Genomic DNA, 24,629 nt, shown 5'->3' with positions numbered 1-24,629 from the left:
CTTAGGACTAAGGGGCCATACTACGCCATGTTTATTTTATTGCATTAGTTGATTATGCATGTTTAGGTTTATTTATGTTGTTTGATGATGCGCTAGAGTTCACTAAATAATCACAACATAATAAATCTAGATCCCAGTAATATTGATGCAGCTTTTCCAATTAAAAACCCGACGAAACCTTCGATCTTTTATGATGGGTCGGCCCTCAGCAGAGCATCGTAATATATCTTGGGGAAGTGGGGGTAGGACCTCATTCTACACTTTTAATTGGTAGTATTCAACAAGGTTACCTAAAGCGTTTAGAACCTTGAAGCTAAGGGCAATAATTAAACATGTGATGGTTAATTATTCAACCAAGAGTTACAAGAGTTGTAATCAGTAAAGAGTTTACTCACCTTGAAAATGTAATGGTTAATGGCAGGGCCTCACTCTGGTCAATTATTGCACAAATAAAGGATCTTGGAATCACTTAAAATTCAATTGGGATCATTTAATCATTGAATAAAGTGTTTTAAAGTTACTAAATGAATGCGTTTTATGGTACTTTAATTTTATTAAACATAATTATTAAACTTTGCCTTATTTTGACTTAGATGGGTAGCCGTAATAACAATGACAACAACGTTTACAATTTGCGACCATTCCTTGAGAAGGATAGGTTGACAGGGGAAAACTTTTCCAACTGGGAAAGAATGCTAAGGCTTGTTCTGAAATCTGAAGGTAAGGAGGATGTCATTGATACCCCATTGCCAGGACCTCTGCCAGAAAATCCTACTGCGGCAGAGATCAAGAAGCACAAGGAAGCTCATGATAGAGCTATGCCTATCACTTGCTTAATGATTGCTACCATGGAACCTAGTCTTCAAAAGTGTTTTGAGGACCAGGATGCCTACTTAATCATGGAAGAACTCAAAGCTTTGTTTAAGAAACAAGCTAGAGTTGAAAGGTATGAGCTTCATCGTGAGATTCTAGATTGTAGAATGGAGAAGGGTGCCACAGTTCATGATCATGTTTTCAAAATGATCGGCCTAATTCAAAGTATGGAGAAACTAGGGTACCCATATACTGATGATTTGGCAACAGACATCATTCTCCACTCACTTCCAGAAAGTTTCAACCAGTTTATCATGAATTTTAACATGACTGCCAATGCAAAGACTATGAATCAATTGCATGCAATGCTGGTTAGTGCTGAGAAACAAATCCCTAAGGAACCTAAAAAGGAAGTTCTTATGATTCAAAAGGGAAAGGGGTTCAAGAAGAAGGGGCAAAAGGCTAGTGCCAAGAGCAAGGGCAAGCAAGTTGCCAAGGCTCTTGAAAAGCCTAAGGCGTATCCAAAACCCAAGGCTGCAAGTGAGAGTGAATGCTTTTACTGCAAGAAGAAGGGGCATTGGAAACGCAATTGCCAGAAATACCTTGATTCCCTCAAGAAGAAGAATGGAGCATCAACCTCATGTATATTGCTATAAACATTTTAACTTTCACTAAGGTATGTAATACCAAGTTGCAGTGCTTAATATTGTGATGTTGCGCAGGAACTGCAAACAAGTGAAGCTAGCATGAAGATGAAGCTTGAAGGTGCACTAGGAGTATTTAAGTGGCCAGAGATAGCTTCATAGTTTTATTTTCTGATTAGTTTATCATGACATTTAGAACAATTTCCAGTTTTTTTTTTTTTTTTTTTTTATGAGACAATATTTCGGCTTTCTTGTTTTGAATACTGATTTGGTTTACTTGGCTTGGACAAATGTTGATCCATGACCAAGGTAGTAAATTGTTTTCATTTTGCTAGATATGAGTTAATTTTGGTTTTATGACATTGATATAAGTAGATCACAAAAGTAAATTTAGATGACACAAAGTAAATTTACTTATAAATAAAGTAAGGTTAGGTCACATAAACCATTTGCACATCCAAAGTTATGGATGGACTTTTACTCTTATATAATTATAAATAACTTGAGAATTAGAAGTCATGCTTGATAAGGTAAAATGACCAAGTTACCTTTTAGTTGAAAGGGTAAAATAGCTAAAATGAGATTTTGGAACACAAACATATGATGTGAGTGTAACATAAATTCAAAATTAGCAAGAGATTTAACTATTTCATTACTCTTATTAACGATTTAAGTAAAAATGTTGATAATTACTTAATGAAATAAAAGCTGGAATAATTGAAATGTTCAAAATTCCAAAATGAAATGTTAAATCAAGTTTGAGATAAACAATTTAGCACTACAATATGATTGTTGTGATAAATATTTTACTCAAAACAAATCATCATCTAAAGGAATTGTTGAATTAGTTCACAATCCAGGAACATTACAATTAAAATGTATGTAAAAAGCAGGAATCAAACTTTGCTTGCCATGGTTCGATCCAAGATTTAATGATTTACAAATATCGTTTTGAGGATATGCATTAGAACAACAACAATTGCGAATATACTAAACAAAAACTTAACCAAAGCAGTAGAAAGATGTAATAAGAGTTATGGAGTGGAAATGTTCCAAAGTTATCCTTTTTAAACAGGATTGAGGGAGTATGAAATCTATGTAAAATGCTTATAAAGATGACAAAATAAACCCTAAATCAGAGGTATTATTCCTACAATCGCGTAGAAACAAAATATTTGTTGCTCGCGATAGTGTCTTTATAGAAAGAAATGTCTTCCTAAAAAGCCAAGTGGGAGTAAAGTTAGATCTCGATGAGATTTGAGATGAGCAACAAAAGGATGTGGATAACACTACATTAGAGACGAATGCGCATGAAATCAGCTAATTTGATAAAACATGTATCGAAGCAAGCTAATTCAACTAGCGAGACTTCTATCGTCCTACTAGAATGAAAGGCTTCAAATAGTTGAAGAGAATAATTCTATTGTCGCTCATACCTATTGTAGGTTACTTAGGATCGAAACAAACAGTTTGTTGGAATTCTATTATAAGGTGGATTCTAAAATTTTCCTATTGGAATGGTTGGAAATACAAACCTACAAGCAAGCTTTGGACAAGTGCCAACTCAGGAAGTGGCTTAAAGCCAAGAAATCCAGAATGGACTCCATATCTGTAGCGATGTGCTAGTCCATGATAGTCTTAGAAATAGGGTCAAACCTATTAGTGATGTAAGCCTATTCGGATTATTTCTAGTTATGGAAATCAAAATCACCTTCATCAAATGTTCTTGATGGATGGCAATGTATATGATACAACCTAAGATTTTTGAAATCCAGAAATTCCTAGAAAGTTTTGCAAACTTCATAAATTCATTTATGGATTGAAGTAAGCATTAGGGAGTTGGAATATTCATTAGGAAATCAAACAGTTTGATTACCTTGGAAGAATGAAAAGGAATCTTGTAGAGACAAGAAGTTTAGTGGGAGCAATTGGTCTTCTTAGTCTAATATGTAGTTGACATATGGTTCATATGAAATGATATATCAATGCTTGAATAAGTCAAGCAATGGTTAGAAAGATTGTTTCTATATGGGAGACTTAAGAGATGTTGAGTACATATTGGGAATCAAAATCCACAAAGTGAATCTTGAAGGATGACTGGACCTAATCAAGAGACTTATGTTGATAAGGTTCTTGACAAGTTCAAGATCCAAGACTCTAAGAGAGGATGTCTTCCCATGTCTCATGGTTATAAACTCAGTAAAACTCAGTGCTTTAAAAGCTAGTAGAGTTGAGTTGTAAAGGTAATGTACCTTATGCTTTTGCAAAAGGGTCCATTACATATGCCATGAAATATACAAAGAAAGTTGTTGCATATGACTTGTGCATGTGTAGCAAGTTTCAAGCGAATACATAATAAGCATACGGAAAGTTACCAAGAACAAATCCTTGAGTACTTAAGAAGCACTAAAGGAATTTCTCTATTTTATGGTGTTAAAGGTAAACAAGTTGTCAAAAGGTTTTACGGATGCATGTTTTTCCAAACAGGCAAGATGATTCTAGAAGTTGATCTAGATGCATATTTTGTCAGTATGGAAAAGTACTTTGAGCTTGAAAAGTTCAAAGCAGAGCACTATTGCATGCTCAATGTCAGAATATGTGTATTAAGCTATAGTCGGATAGTTTTAGAGGAAGTTCGGATTAAAATGTCATGTGACTAAAGGGTCACCTTTGCCCAAGAACAAAGGAGTCAGGGTCACATCACAAATCCAAACAAATGGATATGAGATATCGCCTCAGTTATGAGATCATTGACCAGCGGGAGGTCACGTTCTGCAAAGTTTTATTATGAGTGAGAAATCACTAAACCCCTTCCTTAGACTAAGGTATGAAAGTCATATTAAAGTCTTGGATTGAAGCAAATTATATAATTTAAGTTGTGTATGTTTGAGAAAACATATTACATGAGAAATACATCAATTTGCAGAGTTATGTTTAATACATAAATTATTATTTCTCTTATTTAATTATGGTTTTGGAAATTAAATAGAATGTCCAAAATAATTATGAATTGATGGGCTCACTAGGTTGATGACCTTTTGAATGAAACCCCACAAGTGAACAAAATTCATATATTATTTAAGTTCCTAGTTCGAAATCATTAAAGTGGGCATAAATGATTTCAATAAATGGACTAGCATGTAAGATTGATTGGATAGCGCAGTTTCATGGGCTATAGGGCCATGGTGATGCTCGGTCAGTCACTTGGATATGCATGAATGATGCATGATCGAACTATTATTGACCTACTTTGAAGTTCAAGTATAGAGCTTCCATATATATCAGTGGATTCCTTTGACATGAGTGGAACATGATTTCATTCAATGGATGTTATGACTATGGTACACTCAAACGTTTGCCCGTAACTGGAGATTATAAAGCGTGTTTCCCGGTCATTTCAGAAGTTGAGTGGGAGGCTTGTTGTCACAAGATTGGATAAAGTCTACCTGCTATTAAATTAGGAAATGAGTCATGGCCGCTTGAAGAAGGAGAATTCAGAAAATACGTGGCCGCGTTCAAATGCATTACTCAGTAATGATTTGATTTTGTAATTCTAACTCAGATTTCAAGTAACGATTTATAGATTAATATGATCTCGACATGTGATGCAATCATATTATCAAATCGACACATATTGACTTAAGGAATTTGAATATTGCACCCTTGTCTCAGACAACTGGGAGATTGAAGGAGTTATGTCTTCGTCGTGTTCAATTACTAGATATATAATTGGATCAAATTATGGAGATAATTAAGTCCGGACATTTGGGTCGTCGTTTTGCCATAGCTAGAGGTACTTACGATCTTTGGACTAGTAAAATAGGCCAAAGCCCAATTGGATGGATCCTATAAGGTCACACAAAGGGGCTAGATCGAGCATTAGAGGACGAGGCCCATCTTGGGCCTCATCACTCTAGGTGGCCGGCCATATGGGGATTAGAAGAGGTTTTGGGCTTCGTGCCCTAGTCTAATTATAACGAGATTATAAATAGACTAGGTGCCTAGGTTTTCTAGTGAGCAGTTTACTAATCATTTGATCAAACCCGAATTAGCAAACACAAAACCTAACCCCTCTCATATTCCTCTCTCACGGCTCTCTCCTCCTCCCCAGCGCACGGTGGTGTCTCGTGGTGGTGGTGGTTCGTGCGGTGGTCGGTTGTCCGAAAAGGTGGTGATCGCGGTTTTCCTCAATCACTCGACCAATCTAGTATTGGTGGACGGCTCGTTCGAATCTCATGGACTAAGTAGAGGAGCAACACTTTGGGGCTCTATTCTCTCTCTGATTTGCCTGTCGAATAGCTACGTGGAATTCACGCTTCAAAGGTATGATTATGTGTCTTGTGTGTTATGCATGCGATTCTTGGATTAGGTACTTTATTGAATATGATTCATATTATTTCCACTGCGTAGTACCTATAAACTCCTATAGCGAGAACTAAGAAGCTGCCTCATACCAAGAAAAAGTGAATAGAACAAACAACTCAGCTTGTCCCTGACAGAGGGACAAGCTAGTCAAGTAGCGGTAATACACACTGCACCCAAAACAAAGCTCATGGACCTTGGCACAGTTGTTCGGGGTGAGAAAGAAGGGCCTCGTTTGTATGTTAAAAGGTTTAACTTAAAACGGATCTAAATTCTTAGGTTGTCCTAGCTAGCATACCGCCTAATTAGCCGACCCCAACCTTAGGTTCCAAGACACGCCCGACTGGTGACCTTTCCCTTAGCTAGACCTACTAGCCATCGCAAATCTATAGTGTTGCGATGCAGGGCATTGTTGGCTAGCGGGCTGGCAGGCAACCTAGCAACGCTCAAGCGCGTGCTAGCAGCTTTGCTGCTAGCCAAAAACCCCTACTAGCGCACCATCAGCCTGCCCACAAGGTCAACAACGTGTTAGGCCTTGCGATGGGCGTGGACGGTAACTAGTGTATAGTAATCGGAGGTTAAAACCGGTTATTGTCCACGGTAATCAGTTTTCAGCTCAGATTATGCACAATAAACGGAGGACAAAACCAATTACCATAACAGTTAACTGGTTTTTAGCTCCGGTTGAACGTCGTTAGCTGTCGTTGCTCCAACCAAATTTTCAAATTTAAACCATTGGAAAAGTGTCGTACCTGCTGATGAAAAGCCAACCACCTCCTTCACGATCCATTTCTCGTTGACTTTCGCCGCTTAGTGGTTGTTCAGTGTAGAAGGTGGTGGTGGACACGGTGGTTGTGGGTTGAGGTGGTCGACGTGGTGGCGTAGGTTGTATCAGTGTCATGATTGGTGGTGGTTGACTTGGTTGTGGTTGATGGATTAATGTTAGAGAAAGAAAATGGAAAAAAAAAAATAGTAAGGGCATCAAAGTCTCTTTGCTAGAAATGACGGTGGCCTTTTGCTTGAAATAAAGGTGGGCACGGGCCGTGCCGGCACGCGGGCGGCACGGGCCCGGCACGGCCCGGCACGGGCATGGCCACCGGCACGGCACGGTGGCACGCCTGTGGGCCGTGGGCCGTGCCGTGAACAAAAGTTCCAGCTCTGGCACGGGCACGGCGGGCGGCACGGTGGCCGGCACGACGGCCGGCACGCTGCACGACCCGCCGGCACGGCACGTGGCACGTCCAGGCACGGCCCGGCACGAAGCCAGGCACGGCCCGGCACGGCACGGCACGGCCCGTGCCTAGCCGTTGGAAATATGACCGTTTATGGCCGTTTTCCAACAGTTATAAACGGCCATATTTTCCTCCAATTTCCACCCAATTTCCCACCCAAATCCCCTATAAATACCTCATATTTTCCTCCAAAATTTTCACAATTCATCAACTCATCTCTTCTCTCTTATTCTCTAATTTTCTTACTCCCAAATTCTCAATTCTCAAATTCCTACAAATCATACAATCTTCCTCTCTTTTGTGAAAAGAAAAAAAAAATTCCTACTTTCTTATAAATTTTACATTTTTAATATTATTAGTCTACTACCAAAAAAAAAAAAAAAATTGTTATATTTACATTCGGGAAATTATAATTTCGGGAAATTATAAATTCGAGAAATTATAAATTTGGGAAAGCATTGTAGCGTCATTGTAAGATCTAACTCAACTTTATTTTAATTTGTTATTGTTATTGTTATTGTTATTGTTATTGTTATTATTATTGTTATTATTATTATTATTATTATTATTATTATTATTATTATTATTATTATTATTATTGTTGTTGTTGTTGTTGTTGTTGTATACTTGGAACTACTTAATTATATAAAAACTACTTTCTATTTTAATTGTGGGTTATTTGGATTGTTGAAATCAAGTAAATATGGAACCGTGTCTCGATTTGCCCCTTCTCAAACATCCAAAAATGTAAGTAAACGGGCCAAAGGTTTATTTGCACAAGCTGCTAACTTGATGTCTAAGTATTCAGGTACAGAATCATCATCATCTAGGAGAACTCAAAGCGATGTTTCGGAGTTGCAAATGTACTTAAGTTACGACTTCATGAAAGGCATGGACGATGAAGAGAAGTTTGGCCTCGACATCCTCGATTGGTGGAAATCACAAGCCGTGAAACATCCAATTTTATCGGCAATGGCTCGTGATATTTTTGCTATCCAAGTCTCCTCCGTTGCTTCCGAAAGAGCTTTTAGTGCGTCGGGAAGAGTTCTAGACGATAGAAGAACAAGACTAAAACCCGAAACACTTGAAATGTGTGTTTGCTTCAAGGATTGGTTGGATGCCGAAACTCGTTCTCAAGATCGTACTTATGCACAAAACGACGACGATGAAGGAACGTCGACTTCTTTTAGTTCTCAATCCACTCAATTGGCGGATGAACTTGAACCTCTAGGAAACGAAGACGAAGATGAAGACGAAGGCGAAGGCGAAGACGACCAATAATAATTACATGATTACATATTTACATTATACACTATTGTATTCTTTTTGTATTTGTATTATCGAACTTCGTATTCCGTATAATAAATGAAGTTATTCAATATTCATACACTATTGTAGCATTTTTAATTATCATTACTTATTTTGTAATTTTGTATTATTCAATTATCGTACATTCGTATCGGCTACCGTCATATAATAAAATAAGTTATTCTTCAATTTTTTGCGTTTTCGGATTATCGCACTCATATTTTTTTTTTAAATTATTTGCATTTTTTTTAATTCGTTTTTTTTAACATTTATTTTTTTTTAAAAAAAAAAAAAAAAAACCGAGGCACGGTTTGGCCCGCGGCCCGGCACGGCACGGCCCGCTAGGCACGTGGGCCGTGCCGTGCCGTGGGCTGGGGTGTGCCAATTCCAGGCACGGCACGGCACGGCACGCCGCGGACCCGGCACGGCACGGGCACCACCTTTAGCTTGAAATGATGTCGGCTTGATCAATTTTGATGACGGTATTTAGCATTTCACCGATAAAAGCGCTTAAATCTCGTGATATTTTGGCGACGACATAGTGAATGCAAAAGTGGGGTACATATAAATAATAAACCCTAGCCTCTCTGAAGTTGAAAAATAGTTGCCCACTGCCGAAAACTCAACCCAAAAACCTCAAACTGTTAAAAGAACAAAAAAATGGCGAAATCACTGAGGTCGAAGAAAGAGAAAAGGCTTCGAGCAATTCGAAGAGAGATTGTTGAACCCTTTTACGAGAAGAAAGATGTTGCCAAACAAGCTGCTCAAGAAGCCGCTTTTTCTGCCCCTAAACTTGCCGTTCGCAACACCAATAACACCTCCTCTAATCTTACCATGGGTATGTTTATTTTAGCTATTTGGGTGTTTTTGTTCTTTAAAGTTTGATTTAGTAATTAATTTATTATAATTATTTAATTTACCTAGTATTTATACGTGTTAAATTTTTAATTGTTTGATTTGGAATACTTGTGAGTAGGAAGGAATGAAATTGATTGGTTATTGTATATGTTTGGTGATAACTTACTGATGAAAAATTTGTTTCTCTGAAAAATTCAGTGTAATATTGCTGATAATTTAATGGATTAGATTCTTGACACATAAATTTGATGGGTTGATTGAATTTGGGATGTGGAAAATTCATAATAGTTTGATAGCCAATGTGAATTTAAGTTTTGGAAAATCCATAGAAATCTGAAGAACAGGAGTTACGAAACTCAATTATAATAAAGAAGTATGATTTTTGTAGACACCTAATTGTGGACTGGCGCCTACAATAGCCAGGTTTTTACCTCTTATGAGTAGTACCCTATTCAATTGCAAGGTTTAACAACCATTTTTTTTTAATGAAAAGGGGCTAAGGAGAACTCGTTCTCGTCTGAGTGCAATCTACAAAGTGGTAAGATTAATAGGGAGAATTTTTAGGATTAAGTATATCTGTATATGTTTGGACAATAGAGCTGAAATTTTACTTCTAGGTTAGTCGAGATAACTGAGGACCTGAGGTCACCAAAGTGGTAAGGATCGAATTAGTACTCGTGTTCAGGACAAGGAGATGTATCATTTTAAGGTGCCAGGTCTCCTTTTCCTTATGGTAATGTAGTTTTTATTTGGGTGACGAGTCATTTGATTCAAGGTCAGGTTGGGTGGGTTAAATTTGGGTCAGGTTTTTCTGTAATTTTTTCGTAGTAAATCTAAATAATTGACTTAGAATTCGGTTTTCTATAATTCAACTTATTTTTTCTGAATTATACGAACTTGTATGAAATTCTCTAAATTTAAGTTGTAATTATGAAATGTAATATGTTGAAATACATACCGAGACACTTCTAACAAGATCCTGCTTTGGTATATTTTATCTTGCTGGTGATAATTCATGGTTAAGTTTTGACATTTAAAAAATAAATGGTGCAACTATTTAGTAACAACTGCATTATTGGGTATGGTTTGGTGTGGGTGAAGATCATATGGTTGTCTGGTTGGTAATAAAAAAAGGACTGAACACTACAACATTGCTGCCAAATTTGATGCCAATGGTTCACTGACAACAATTTGTTTTCATTTCTATTGATTTATTTTCATGTACTTGAAATAAGATTAATACGTGTTCAGGTTGTAGGCACAATATTAACTTCTTAATTAATTAGGCTAATCTTGGTAAAGACCTTACTTGAAGTTGTCTTCGGTTGATGATTGAAGGTTTAGTTGCAAATTTGCAATTACTCGTAGTTTAGAAATTCTGAGTTTGGTTTTTTTTTTGTTTTTGTTTTTTTGGGCTTACTTGCATCTCTTTCTACTGCAATATCACCCATTAGTTTGATTGATGCAAATGCATTTGCTGTAAAATTTCATTGGTTATAGTATATCATTGTATTTGTGCTGTTTCATGGCCTTTGAACTCTGACATTCTTCTATATGAGTGATCCTGCTGTTTTATTTCATCGGTAGTTAGTTGGATGATCAACCTATTGGTATTTGGTTGTTTCAGATATTGATATGACTAGTCAAGTAACGGGCAACCTAAAACCTGTTGGTAAGAAGATGAAAAAGAAATTGAAGATTGGTAAAGGGAAGAAACGTGGCAAGGGCAAGATCAGAAAGACGCACATTTAAAAAGTATGTCAATTTTAATGGTTTAATTTTGTAATCAAACCTACAGTCGCTGACCCTTATTCAAATTACAGTATTGCTTGCTGAAAAAAAAGCCATGTTCTTATTTTGTTATGTAGCTAGTTTCATTGATTTTGTTCTTAGTATGGCCCTCTATCTGTTATGAAAGACTTGAGAACAATTAGGTACAGCTAGTAAGAATGATAATAGTAGTTTGATGCTATGTGACTATTGTTTCAAGCGATCCTGCAATTGAAAATGTCAAGGCTTTAGTACCAGATAGCTATGTTAAATCTGATTTCAAGACCAATGTAATTTTTTAATTTTGTTTTCTCAACCCATTTCATTTTCGAAGATGAATGAAGAGAGCTGAAGATCAATGGTTTTATAACCTGCCAGAATGGCGCATATGTACTCTTGTAGCTTGTGTGAAATATTATTGGTCGTTTCTAACTTAGTTAAAGTAGAAACATCATATTTCTGTTACATGTGAAATGAGAGTTTATCTGCTGCCTTAAATTAATTAAATTATTAATTTCGTCTCCCTAGTTTCTCCAATACAAGTATACAAGTAGTATTGAAATTAATTAGAGTACTGTGTTGCCCTATATTCATTTTTGGCAATACTTAATAATCATTTTAAAGCTATTAAGGAAAATCAGTTTTTGGCTATTAATATTCAGCATGAAATTGTATAATGAGGAGCTGATGAGTAGCCAACATGCAATTACTAGCATACAACAAAACAATTTAAGTGTTAACACGATATTATATATGTGAAATTGTTTAGCCCTCTTCTCCAAAATTCAAAATGGGAAGAGCTCATAAAGCGAACAAAAGAAAATTGATAAAAAGTTATGATCAAGATGCTATGATAATACATGTTGAATAGTATGTAGTAATAACTATTAATAACCAGAGTTGACGCGGCTACAATGAAGTCGAACTTCTCCATCATCTTGTGCTTCGCCTAAGATACTCCCGAGCTTTACCATGGATGATGAAAACAAGTAAGGAAAGCTTCTATCGTCGTCCTTGGCTAAAGTACCAATATATTCAGAAGTCCTATGATCAGTGTATAATACTTGATCTGTGTATAATAGACCCATGTTGCTCTCAATATTTTTATAGTACTGATTATCGAATGTGCTTGGTGTTTTGGCATCAAGGTTCACATACTCGGTTCCGTTCTTACATTTCCTTCTCAAGTAGTTCAAGTATCTAGGAGCCATAATAGGGTGCTTTCCATCTTTGTTACAGTTGGCTAGCCGATGTTGAATGGCAGCACATGAACTCCTTCCAATGGTGTGTGCTCCTAAGGATCAATGAAGAAAAGTGAGTCCATGCATTAAAAAAGAACATATAAATAAAAGCCACGTTACTTTATTATTTATGGTCCTCTTATATTCTGCTTGCTTTTAAAAGCTCTTCGTGTTTTTGTTTTTGTTTTTTTGTTTTTTTTTTTTTTTTTGTAAAACGATCAACTTGTATAGACAAGTTTGATCTCATTGGGAATATATTATATAAATTGAGGAAATTACCTGAAAGTACAACCAAATCAAGCAAGCTCAATCCTTTAGATTGATAAAACTCAATAAGGGAGGTAACATCTTCTCGGCCTTTTGGGAGTTGTTCTGCTTCTTGGGCTATAGAAATTCGCCCATCTTTCCTTCCATATTCATTAGACCAAAATGGGCCTTTAACTAAAAGGGTGGCATCTCTAGCGGCCGCAGTAAGAATATCTGCACAAGACACTACTTTGGGGCATTTCTTCTCAAGTGTTGCTTTGATGTCATCAATTACTTCGAAACCTCTCAATGTCTTGCTTGCATTGGCCCTTCTCTCACTTCCCGGATAATCAAGCAAGATTGATGCATCACATCCCTGTATTAGATTTAAATTTCAATCGTTAATATTTAGTTGATGAGATTACAAGTTTTAATTCCCTCCTCTCAGATACCACTTGTTCAGAACAAAGGGTAATTAAAAACGTATTAAACTCTCGACACCCTTACTCTCATATCGTAATTTCTAAAGGTATAACCTATAATGATATCCCACTTATTAGCTTTTTAAACATTTTTTATATAAATTTTTAATTTCGCCTCAAAATCAAATGAAACAAACAAGAAGAAATCATACCCGAACAGAGCAATCGTGGAAATGCAACCTTATAAGGCTAGCAGCAATGGTTTCATCTTTCTTATACCACTCCCAAACTTTCTTAGCAATAATTTCTTCAAAATCATTGCAACTATAGTCATAATAGTCACGATTCAAGTCTTGACAACAAACTGATGAGATCAAACCAAGTGAAATTAAAAGAAAGAAAGCAGAGAAAAATGAGTGAGAATTCATTTTGGAATTTGATTTAATTTTGAATGTTTTATGCTTTTGTCACAAAAGTTACATTATATATTGAGAAAAATGATTCAAAATTATGCAAAATACGTGAGGCGCACATCTCTACCGGCGTACAAACATGGAGACATGTAAGGTAGACGATTCTAGCTCTTATTTCATGAATCTAATATGATAGATTATAATATTATGTTGTTGACCTTTTATGATAAGGAAATTTCGAAATAGGTTGACAATTGAAATAATTGTTGGTAACATCAACTCAATTATTTTCTGTTAGGAAAATTCCTTTTATCTAATTCAAAAGTAATACAGTAGTTGGGTTCTTGAGTATACTAATTTGTAACAATTTTTATTTAGGTACAATGGACTTACATACCGAGGGTTTTTAAATCAATAGCCGTGATATATGAACACAAATCATGAGAAAAAATGTCAATTATGCATGGTTGCATGGCTCCTTCAATCTTCATTTACAAGTAGACATACCTTTGAGGCTTTGACCATGTATAACTTTAATTACATATTAATTTAATATTATAAAACTATAAATTGAGAGTACGAAATTAACAATTTTTCATGAGATTATGTTTCTCGAATATATTAATGAGAATTTCTTGTAGATGTTTTAGAGTTTACCGGGAAAAAATGGACACCATAAATACTAGTATATGATACTTAGCATAATAACACAATGCATAGTATGGGCCATGATAGAGTATAAAACATATTTCTGGGCCTCAACCATCAGTTTAAGTTTTTGGTTGAGATGGTCCACTAACATGATATCAAGAGCCAGCGTGATGCAAAGGTCACGGGTGTATATAATACAAAACTTAGTCAAAATAATGGTTGGTCTACATTTGCTTATGAGTGGATTTGCAGAAATCCACCCTCCATGCTTCCTTAACAGCAGATTTGTAAAATCTGAATAGGTGTTGTACATCTTCCTTGTGTAATCGACACAAATCACATATGGTGTCTCAATCAGTTGGAGTGTTCGAATCAGGCAATATCCATATACCTTGCCTTCTCATGTTACTTTTTCGTGACAATCCCCTTTGTTAGAATTCTCCACATAAACATTTTCCATTTAGGTAGAATTTTCAAAGAACAAAAAACCTTAACCTTCTTTAAATTTTTTTGCAACTTTGGAATATTTTATACCTCACAAATAATACCCCATAATTGCACAAAACACTTAAACTCTCCTCTAATTGTCAGAAAAGCATTGCCTGATTTAACCATAAAACTACCCAATTTGTGATATACATAAAATATGTTTCATTATCCGGCAATTCCAAACTCGCCGATTAAAACCACATCTTTCCTTTCAAAGTAGGAAAGCAGTCTAGCATGAATCCAACCTCTACCTAAGGGTGCCATGAAATCACATGCCTTTCCATTACTTTGCCTGAGATAAAGTAACATTAGACTTGAATTCTAGCACCTTACCAACCATCGATCCGTCTTATCCTACCACTATAAACTTCCCATTTCCTAACTTTATACTACATCCCTTGACAAAACCCCGCATCCCCGCGAGTAATTTTTGTGTTGTAGAGAGATCAAACTCCCTTTGGGAAGTGGACACTAAAACTGTACTGTACACGCTTTTGACAATAATTTTGGACTATGAAAATTCTCTACACTTGCTTCATTAGAAGTGCCTTGTTGAATGACCCTAAACTAGGAATTCCAAGGCCCTCCATGCCCTTCAGAAGAAGTATAATCTGAAACGTAGTATCCTTGTTTACCCAATGCATTTCCTTGTGTTCCCTAAATTTAGTCGTACGCTAACTTTGAAATGTGATTTCCCTAAGTTTAGTCGTACGCTGACCCATAACAATGCAAAACCTGTTTAAAATGTGACCTACCACTCTGAACTGTAGATTTAGAAAATAAAAGAGCATCATCTGCAAAAAGCAGGAGAGAAATATGAGCTCCTCTTATACCAAGTCTGATTTTATTAAACAGGTGCATGTCGCATCCTAGTCCAACATTCTCAATAATACGTCCATATATAAACAACAGAATTAGGTACGAGATAAAGGATCTCCCTTCCTCAAACCGCAAGGATTTCACTTTTGGCTAGTAACGTCATTGATCGCTAATTTATACGAGACTGTAGAAACGTATTGATGCTAGATCCACTAGGAAGGAAACCTCTTGAAGGAAATTCCAGTTAACCCTATCATTGGCCTTGCTCATATTAATTTTTACGGCGGCCAAAAATTCCACGTCTTGCTTCATTTTATTGATCTTGTCCAATACATTGCTTAGATTAAGATTATCTGTCATCTTTCTCCCATTTATAAATGCATGTTGAGCCTTTAAGATCAAGTTTTCTATTAATAGCACTAGAACATTCCTTTGATAAAGCTTAATATATATCAATCATATAATGGATATTGTTATTGTTTCGATGCCCTAGGTTGTCGCTTCAAACTCAATTAAAGGACGCAAAAGATAGCCCATTGTTCTTTCTGAGGTTGAGTTTCATATAAACGTTAGGGTAAGATTGAAAACCATTATAAGAAGTTAAGGTTTAAAGTTAGAAAATTGACTCCTAAAGTTTTACACTCTTTATTCCAAATTAGTTAACATAGTTTTGGCTTTTCACACTATTCATAAACTGTTCTTTGACTAACATTTATGAATGGATATGAATAGATATTTAGATTTAATTTATGCATTGGCAAATGTGATAAACACGTCAACTTATTTGAAACCAAGGAATTATATAAGACTTAGAATGTTCTTGTATCGATGAATAGAAAGTATCCTTTGCCAAAGAAGATAATCTATGAATAAAAGCTAGGTAATTCTACATTACTAGAGGTGAAAAAAAACCCTAAATTTTTCTCATTTCTCTCTTCAAACCTAGCCAACATATTAAAACTTAGGGGATGCCATCGATTTTTATCGATGGTGAGCCCCAAATTCTTCTATAATTTAATGTTTTTGGCCAATAAAGATCACCATCAGTATGGTGATTATAGTCAGTCTCTCCATGTAGGGTTTTGTCAGTCCCTCAATGTAGGGTTTGGTATTATTTGTTTGTTTGGTTTTAGTGTGTGTAGGGATACAAATTTAGAAGATTCGTCTTGTAAATTTGAGGAATTGCGCGTCTGTTGGTATTGGGGTGCAGATTTAGAAGATTCGTCTGGCAAATTTGCAGATCTTGATGATCTATCAAGTTATATCTCTTTTGCGACTATACATCAATGGAGCTCCGTCAAGAACGATGCAAAGACATCTAAAATTATCTAGGAGCAGTTCAGAAGCGATGTCATTAGTTTGGTAAAATTGGTAAAAACCACCTTTTATGTCCAACTTTTTTGAAAAAACCACCTTTTATGTTTTTTTTTTTTTTTTAATTAAACCACCTTTTAAGTACCTAAAATTTTAATTGCACCACCCCTATTTCAAATTATGACGAAGAAATTAACTAAGACGTCAAAGGTGCCCACAACTTGTGACTTTCGCTCCTAAATCATGTATTATGTTCACCTCCAAAAACATTTGACCCTCCCCTTTATATATATGCATGACTAAATTGAGTAAAGATCTAAAAAACCACACTTAATTTTGCTACAAAAATTAAATTGTAGTATTTGTTTATTCTCAAAACCTAAATTGAGGTAATTGAAGTGGATGGTTGATGTGGAAGGGAAAGATTTGCTATGGTTGATGATTTGGAAGTGGATGGTTGAGATGCAATATGTTAGATTTGAAATAGGGGTTGTGCAATAAAAAATTTAGGTACTTAAAAGGTGGTTTAGTTAAAAAAAAAAAAAAACTTAAAAGGTGATTTTTTCAAAAAAGTCAGACAAAAAAGGTAATTGATACCAATTTTACCCATTAGTTTAGGGGTATTTAATTCTTGTACTGAGAATTTAGATCTTTTAAGGGATGATTGTAATTTAGATCTTTTAAAGGATAATTGCAAGTGTCGAATGACTATTATTATTTAATGAAATCACCCCTCCCTATTCCATTCAAAAAAAAAAAAAAAAAAAAAAAAAAAAAATTCTATGATAATAATCGAGGAATTTAAGGATATACATTTATCCGGGAAGATGATGTATTTTTTAACTGTGTAAAGAGTATAAATTTTCAGAATCTGGGAATTGAGCATTGACATTCTTATTTTTACACCAACAAATTTGAATTTCCGCTACTTTCCAAAATTGGAAGCAGCTAAAACCAAAGATGCCTTGATTATTTGCAAAAGCCACACAGCATACGCAATTGGAAATCTTCCAATAGATACAAACATTAGAATATGATTCAAAAACGATGAGATTCTAAACAAACTCATAATTCAAACCAAAAATTGTACTTGATTCAAACTGACTATGTCGCAACCAGTTAAGCTTCCAACCAGCTCAACATCGATTGTATCCACATAGAGCAGCTATTCATCTTCATCTGCAAGGGAAGAAAATAAAACAGGTGAAATGACTTGCCTACACATTCATATAATTTCTCCATTCAGACCAAAATATGGGAGGGAAACCAGATTTCCCTTGATACTTACACTAGAGAATATTTCCATTTACAGAAATACTTTCCAGAGGATATCCTTCTTATTTTTCATAACACAAATACTGAATCTCACACCAGGGTAAGCAGTTCGTGACGCACTACAGAAGTTCAAACTATCATATGCAGCAGTGTTTTATTTTTTAAGGAAAGACAAGACATAAAACGGGAATCTATTAATTTATTGCTTAGAGACCCATTTGACTGGTTAACAGGAAAAGACATTACCTCCTCACCAGTCAGCTAAAAAGGGGGAGGGGGGGTTACTATCACAAAGCAGAAAAAGACTACCTAACATGGAAGGCTTAATCACATCTCTATGCAGGCAAAGACGTACCTTACTGCTGCTCCATGAACTATATTAGGAAACACCACAACCCTTGATCATCATGACATCTTTCAAAATTGTCTCAACTTTCCCAGTTTCACCCTTTTGCTATTAAAGAAGTTAGTCCAAAAAGCTTTTCAACATTTCATGATTTTCATCTAAGCTGTTTGACTTAGTCTAAATCACCGCGCCCACCCCCACCCCCAAATAAAAAAAAAAAAAAAGTAAAAAAAAAATAAAATCTAAAGGTGTGTTCTATTCACTTGATTTTCACTTTTCTGAACACATCGTATTATCTTATCCAAACTTATTAGACCTCATTAAAACTTATTTTAGTAATAATATAAAATTGGGTAACCGTTACAACCCTTAACAAAACCTTTTTTTTTTTTTTTTTTTTTTTTTTGAGCTTATCTTATCACCTATAAACTAAGTGAATATAAAGTGAACACTACTGAATAACAGGGCCCAAGCGAAATATAAATGTGTAAAAGGTAACCCTGCCAATGCAGTGTAAGTTCATAAAGCTATTAACTAATAATTATCTTAGTAGATGATTTTTTTTATTCTTAATGTTAATACTTTCACTACTGTAAAGCCTCACTCAAACTCTCAAAATATCTACTTGATTTTGCATCTTAAAGACCCCAAGTTATTGCTTTCCTACCAGCATCCAGAATAGTTAAAACATTTCCACTACCACATATGATATGTTACCTATTTACTTCCTCCAATCATATTAAATGCCATGTTTGACTAACAAGTAAATACCACAACCTAGTTTAGGTAGATACATTCAGATAAATAAACACAATAACAAGGGTGAAATAAATAAAATGAACTTCCTTCAACCTGTTTCTACCATGTTAATGTTTGACTAACACATAGGTACCAAACCTAGTCTAGGTAGATATTAGGCTTCATGTTTAGAAATTAGCTCAAATTCCACAAAACACAAAGACAAGGGTAAAAAAAAAAAAAAGTCCACAACTTCCTTCAAGCTGTAGCAGATGCAAAAATGGTTTTCAAGCATCAAAGGTCAAATGATTTAAGGTTAAATGTAAAATGAAAAGCAGAGAAAAATTGCTTTGAAACGAAAAAAAATAATGAAGGATACATTAAAGTTAAAGTAGATGACTAAATTGCAAATTACTGATCCAGAACAACAAAAGTTACACGAAGTATAGCAAAGTGGCAAATACCACAATGGGCAGTGCAGGACGCAGTCTTTCAAATTATAATTTATTAGCTAAAAGTAAGAAAGATTTTAAGCATAGAAGCTCTTTATTGAAAAAAGAAACATTTGAAGATCACATCAGGAAAGACATTGAGGTTATGGGTACAATTTAAATCCATCCAAGTTTGACAAAAGAACATCTGCCTGCAGAACAGTCATTGATAAACACCCCCCCAAGCCATCCAATATTCTATAATTCTCAACGGCTAGTGTGAACCTGTAGTTTTCAATCTAAACAAAATGCTGGCAGTCTGGCACTGACCTATTGGCATATTAGAAAAGCAAGAGTAGCAGAAATGCAAAAGTCAACACTTAATATTTTGAGTCTACTAATACACATGATAAAATCATAGTTCCCATGATAAAGTACTCGATGAGAAGATTGAGGACATACTCATCTATGTGAAAGAAGAGGTTTGTATCCATATACAGCAGAAAAATTGTAAAAGTTTTGGAAAGGAGATAAAAGCAACCCCAATACCAAAGACACACAGCTGCAGTTACCACAGCTAAAGTTACCAGTAACCACCCCACTTTCCATATAGTAGTAAATTTAGGATCAAAACATAGCACTAATTTATATTTTGCATCTGATTTAATCCCTATTTTCTTTCAGAACCAAAGGATGGACATTCTATCTTCCAAAAAGCTGGTAAATTCTCCTGTACGGTTTAGAAAAGATGCTAGTGGTTGTAACCTATCATGGGCCTCATGCCTTCTATGATTCTACATTCCTTCCCCTCAACCCATCTGGCCCTGGATGGGGCTAGATCTATTCAGCCCTTTTGTGAGCAGCAATGGAACATACAGCCACCAATAAGGCAAATTAAAAAACCAAAGTCATCAAAAAGGTTCAGCAGTAATTATTTCTTCCGCACTTGATAGAAACAAGTACTCAGAGAATTGTGGAAAACTGTAACATCTTTTATAGGAAACCAAAACATTGTATACAAAAAAATTAGATAACAAACAACATTTATCTTTAAATAATTTTCAAATCCAAGCAAGCACAAGTAGACCTTAGCCTAGCTCACCTTATTGTCATAAAATCATAAAAAATAATTCAAGGACTAATAAGGGTTACCCATCTACATTATACAACTAAAATAAGTTTTGATAAGGTTTAATAGGTTTTGATAAGTTCAAATAAATAAGATAAAGATAATTTAGATAAGGAAAATTAGGTGAATAAAACACACCTTTAATCAATGAAAGAGTTAGCGTAATATCCAAGAAAAGGAAAACATTTAATGAAAGAGCAAGCTTTGTATCCAAATAGTCAAAGAGTATATGTCGAAAAGATTACTCTTCCCATTGGAAATTATTTAACGAGGACACATACTCCCCAAGATCATGAACAAAGAGAAAGATATCTTACAGACACTATCAGGCAGCAAAAGGAAACCTAGAATAGCAGGCAGAAAGAAGCAATCTAGATGATGAAGTAGACCCAGCCAAAGTTGTTGAGTAAAACCTTAAAGCAACATCAATCTACCTTTTAGTTAACCTCCTAAAAGATAGCAACATAACTATTCTGAATTTAACCATATGCTGTCTAAATCAAGACTTGGAAGTGGACATCAACACAGAGGGTCATCAATAATTTGCAGCACTCTTGGGAAAAAGGCAAATTTGAGCCTAAGGAGACATGCACAATAGCATAATGAAGTACTCCCTCTGTCAACTATGCATACCAATTCACATTTTTTATCAATCAATATCTTTTAGTATCAATTAGTAAAAATTATAAAAAGCTAATATTTTGACAATATATGATAAACCGACATCTTACATGGTAACATTTGTTTGCATATATTAACAAAAAACTAAGAGTCATAAATAGAGTGTGTAAATTAGTGCAAAAAGTCAAAATAATATGGGTAATTTGGGGGAGGGATTGACTGATGGGTGCACTAGACTTGGTTGAAGTAGATACTACAAATATGCCAGGCGTCATGGTGATCCCCATGGTGGTTTCTTGGGCTTTAGTGGAGGGTTTTTGGGTTATCAGCCCACTGGATTTTCCATCAATAGCCAGGGGATTTTCCTCATTTGTGAATCTGTAGTTTTGGCGAATGATTCGACCCATACAAGGATCCATTACCCCATTCACAACAGACGTTAGGGAATTTTTGGCCTTTTCTTTCATTTTTTAACAGGTTTATCTTACTATGTAATTGTAACCCAAGGGCTATTATCAGTAGTTACTTAGGGACGTTAAGGTAAACTAAGAAATTTAAGCCACCTTATAAAACAGGGAGATATATCTCTCCTATCTGGATTATTGTGAGCTATATCTTTTAAATTATTCAATTTCAACTCAAACTTAGCTGTTGGACAATCAACCACACCCACCCGAAAAAGTCAAATTGAAAACAATCACACAATTAAATCAACCGTGGTTTTGTCATTAACACTTCACAGACATTTGAAACACTAAAAGAAAGCAAAATAACTACAAATTTAAAACTAAAGACAGGCAAAACTATAATCAATAATCAACAAATTTCTTGTTATAAATCATTAACACAAGCAAAAACAACAAAAAGCCTTATTTATTGAGCAGTTAAACACTATAAACCAAAAAACAATCTAACACAACAACTACTCAGGATCATAATAACCCAAAATTTGTCCAGAAGATATTAACTCCAAAAATTTAATTGTGGTGTTTAATTACTGCTTCAAACCCATGACAAAAATTAGGTTATACATCATCTTACAAATAAGAAATCGATCAAACATTGAAAAAAATTAAAAATTAAAAAAACTGACCAACATAGCGTCGCTCATTGGCGGCTTTGGATTTTTCAAGCATCTTATCAAGGTCCACTTGAAGCTTAGCATCCCATTTGACAAGCTGATTTACAAAGACAGCTCCTAATCCCATTCCCAAAACATGTTCCCAAGGATCTAAAACACCCAAATTGGTGAAATTAGGGTTTTGAAATTATGAAATTGAATAGATATGAAATTGGAGAGAGACTTACGACGCATGTAAGGGAGTTTGCGAAGAGCATTAGAGTACATTTGAGTGCCTAATCCAAGAAGAGCTCCGATCGCAGTCGCACTCCACGCCATTTTTGCTTGCTCTCTCTTTCTGCTCTGTATCTTCTTCGTCGAATTTGAGGTTAGCTCTAGTTCTTTATTTTAGATGAGATCCTGAGTACAAACTCTTAATTTGGGAAATTGGGCCGGAACCATTTAAAGGTAGACTTGGCAAATGGGACATTCGGGTCGGGTTTGGGTCGGGTCATTTCGGGTCAGCTAACATTCGGATTCAGGTTTTAGATTAACTTTGGGTCAGGTATCGGGTCGAGTCTAGGTCGGGTCAATTATTGGGTCGCGTATGTTCGGGTCGGGTTAATTTCGAGTCAAGTATATTTGGGTTAAATTTGGTCGAGTCATGTTTGGGTTATTTCATTCGTGTATCAAGCTCAAATCAATAATTTATAGAGAGTATATTTCAGTTTATGAGCTTATGAGCTTAGCTACGGCTGAAAATGAACAATTTTAGTTATTTTTGGCACAAGACATTTTTTGTTCAATTATAAGGTAATTTAGTTCGGGGCATTTCTGGTATTGGGTTTGTTCGGGTCAATATCGAATTTGTTCGGGTCAATTTTGGGTATTGGGTCAAATACTTTAGGTCAATTTCGGATCGGGTCAACTTCGGGTCGGATCAGTTCGGGTGTCGGGTCAGGATCGGGTCAACTCCATTTTCGGGTCGGGTGTGGGTCAATTTTGGGTTTCGGGTCATTTTCGGGTCAATGTTTTTGGGTCAATTTCGGGTTATGCGTCGGGTCAATGGGTCTGGGTCAGGATTGCCAAGTCTATTACAGGTCAAACCGGTCAAGATTAGCGGGCTAGGCAATTTTGACCTGTGATAGGAACTAGGAAATTAAAGGAATTTTTCTCCCAAATTGTCATAAGTGGAGACTAGACCTTCAATTGGGTTAAAAATTAATCTTTTTTTCATTAGACTAAACTTCACTTGGTTTTTGTCAGAAAAAAAAAAAAGAACATCACTTGGTGAATAATTGTTTTTTTATTAGTGTTTATATAAATATATAATAAGTACAAACTTCACTTAGGCCCCGTTTTTTAGAGCTGCTCTAATCTGCTGAAATCTGCTCTACTCTGGTCTGCTCTGGGATTTCTGCGAGAAAGGAGGTTATTAACGTTGGGTTAACGGGAGGAAATGACGGGGCTCTTCGACCAGTAGATGTGTTGCTTTATTCCTGGGACAGAGGCCTGGATGTATGTGTTGACTTGACGGGGTCTTCTCCATTGACACAATCAGGATTGTCTAACTTCGTTCCTAGTCGTGTTGTGTCGGTTACTACTCAGCAGATCGGGACAAGTATGGCACGTGTTGTAGGGCTATTGGCTATGGGTTTCTTCCTTTCTCCTTTTCTTCTTTGCGGGAATTAAAGAAGAATGTTGTTGCGTTGCAGAAGAGGATTCAGGCGTTCGCAAAGACTCAGGATATTAGTGCTCGTGAAGCTGCTCACATCTTCAACAAGATTGGATTCGCTATAACTAGAGGAGTAGGGGCCTAGATTGTATCTCGGCTCCCAACTAATTTATTGTAATTTAATTGATTTTGTAGGTTTTGTTTTTAATAATAATAATAATAATAATAATAATAATAATGTAATAATAATAATAATAATATAATAATAATAATAATAATAAGGAAAAATTGCCCGGAATAATCCTACCTTTGGATTATTATTTAATAATCCGACCTTTAATGCCAGTCTTCTTTAAATGGTCCCAGGTGACTTGTAACCGGTTGAATAGGTTTTTTTTTGTTATTTTTTTTTTAAAAAAAATTTAATTTACACTTGTTGTCTCTTTGATTACAAAATCAAGCAAAGTTCAATATTAGGTTAATTGCAAAAACGTCCTAAAAGCAACTTAAATAGTTCGTACAAGCTGGCTAAAAACGGGAAAAGGTTCGGCCGAACACTGGTTAGCTTAGGTTTGGTCGGGCTGCTGGGTAGGTTCGGCCGAACCAAGGTTAGGTTCGGTCGAACTTTACTGCTCCTAGTTCGATCGAACTTTTGGAGTTCGACCACTCTTGGAAAGATGCTGAAAACAGGTTTGAAATTGCATGGGAGGTTCGGTTAAACATGCTTTGGTTCGGTCGCACCACCACCTAAGTTCGACCAAAATCGCTCCTC

General features: G+C 35.6%; 3 protein-coding genes across 3 annotated transcripts; 1 reads left to right on the top strand and 2 right to left on the bottom strand.

Annotated features, from left to right (window-relative positions):
- The first annotated feature begins 8,961 nt into the window (after positions 1–8,961).
- LOC145618188 (uncharacterized) lies at positions 8,962–11,276 on the top strand. The gene is made up of 2 exons (XM_081672973.1): positions 8,962–9,197; positions 10,845–11,276. Exons 1-2 carry the CDS (start codon positions 9,020–9,022, stop codon positions 10,967–10,969), a joined length of 303 nt encoding a protein of 100 aa, XP_081529099.1. The 5' UTR covers positions 8,962–9,019; the 3' UTR covers positions 10,970–11,276.
- A 368-nt stretch (positions 11,277–11,644) lies between these two features.
- Positions 11,645–13,341, bottom strand: LOC145618550 (peroxidase 7-like). The gene is made up of 3 exons (XM_081673321.1): positions 13,109–13,341; positions 12,508–12,850; positions 11,645–12,281 (listed from the first exon to the last, which is right to left on the bottom strand). The coding sequence occupies exons 1-3, from the start codon at positions 13,322–13,324 to the stop codon at positions 11,875–11,877; spliced, it is 966 nt and encodes a 321-aa protein (XP_081529447.1). The 5' UTR covers positions 13,325–13,341; the 3' UTR covers positions 11,645–11,874.
- Positions 13,342–17,443: 4,102 nt separating this feature from the next.
- Positions 17,444–22,597, bottom strand: LOC145617325 (uncharacterized). Its single transcript, XM_081672016.1, has 3 exons — positions 22,431–22,597; positions 22,216–22,353; positions 17,444–17,761 (listed from the first exon to the last, which is right to left on the bottom strand). The coding sequence occupies exons 1-3, from the start codon at positions 22,519–22,521 to the stop codon at positions 17,748–17,750; spliced, it is 243 nt and encodes an 80-aa protein (XP_081528142.1). The 5' UTR covers positions 22,522–22,597; the 3' UTR covers positions 17,444–17,747.
- Positions 22,598–24,629: the final 2,032 nt, after the last annotated feature.

The sequence above is a fragment of the Chenopodium album genome, chromosome 26 (genome assembly GCF_948465745.1).
Source record: "Chenopodium album chromosome 26, dcCheAlbu1.1, whole genome shotgun sequence".
NCBI lineage: Eukaryota > Viridiplantae > Streptophyta > Magnoliopsida > Caryophyllales > Amaranthaceae > Chenopodium > Chenopodium album.
This window is presented reverse-complemented; position numbering and strand designations above follow the sequence as displayed.

Excerpts from the sequence above, each read along its gene's own strand:
- LOC145618188 (XM_081672973.1), top strand. The coding sequence starts at position 9,020 with ATGGCGAAATCACTGAGGTCGAAGAAAGAGAAAAGGCTTCGAGCAATT. Across the intron at positions 9,198-10,844 it reads CTCCTCTAATCTTACCATGG|ATATTGATATGACTAGTCAA; the intron begins GTATGTTTATTT and ends TGGTTGTTTCAG.
- LOC145618550 (XM_081673321.1), bottom strand. The coding sequence starts at position 13,324 with ATGAATTCTCACTCATTTTTCTCTGCTTTCTTTCTTTTAATTTCACTT. Across the intron at positions 12,851-13,108 it reads TCCACGATTGCTCTGTTCGG|GGATGTGATGCATCAATCTT; the intron begins GTATGATTTCTT and ends AATCTAATACAG. Across the intron at positions 12,282-12,507 it reads TGATTTGGTTGTACTTTCAG|GAGCACACACCATTGGAAGG; the intron begins GTAATTTCCTCA and ends ATTGATCCTTAG.
- LOC145617325 (XM_081672016.1), bottom strand. The coding sequence starts at position 22,521 with ATGGCGTGGAGTGCGACTGCGATCGGAGCTCTTCTTGGATTAGGCACT. Across the intron at positions 22,354-22,430 it reads CAAACTCCCTTACATGCGTC|ATCCTTGGGAACATGTTTTG; the intron begins GTAAGTCTCTCT and ends TGGGTGTTTTAG.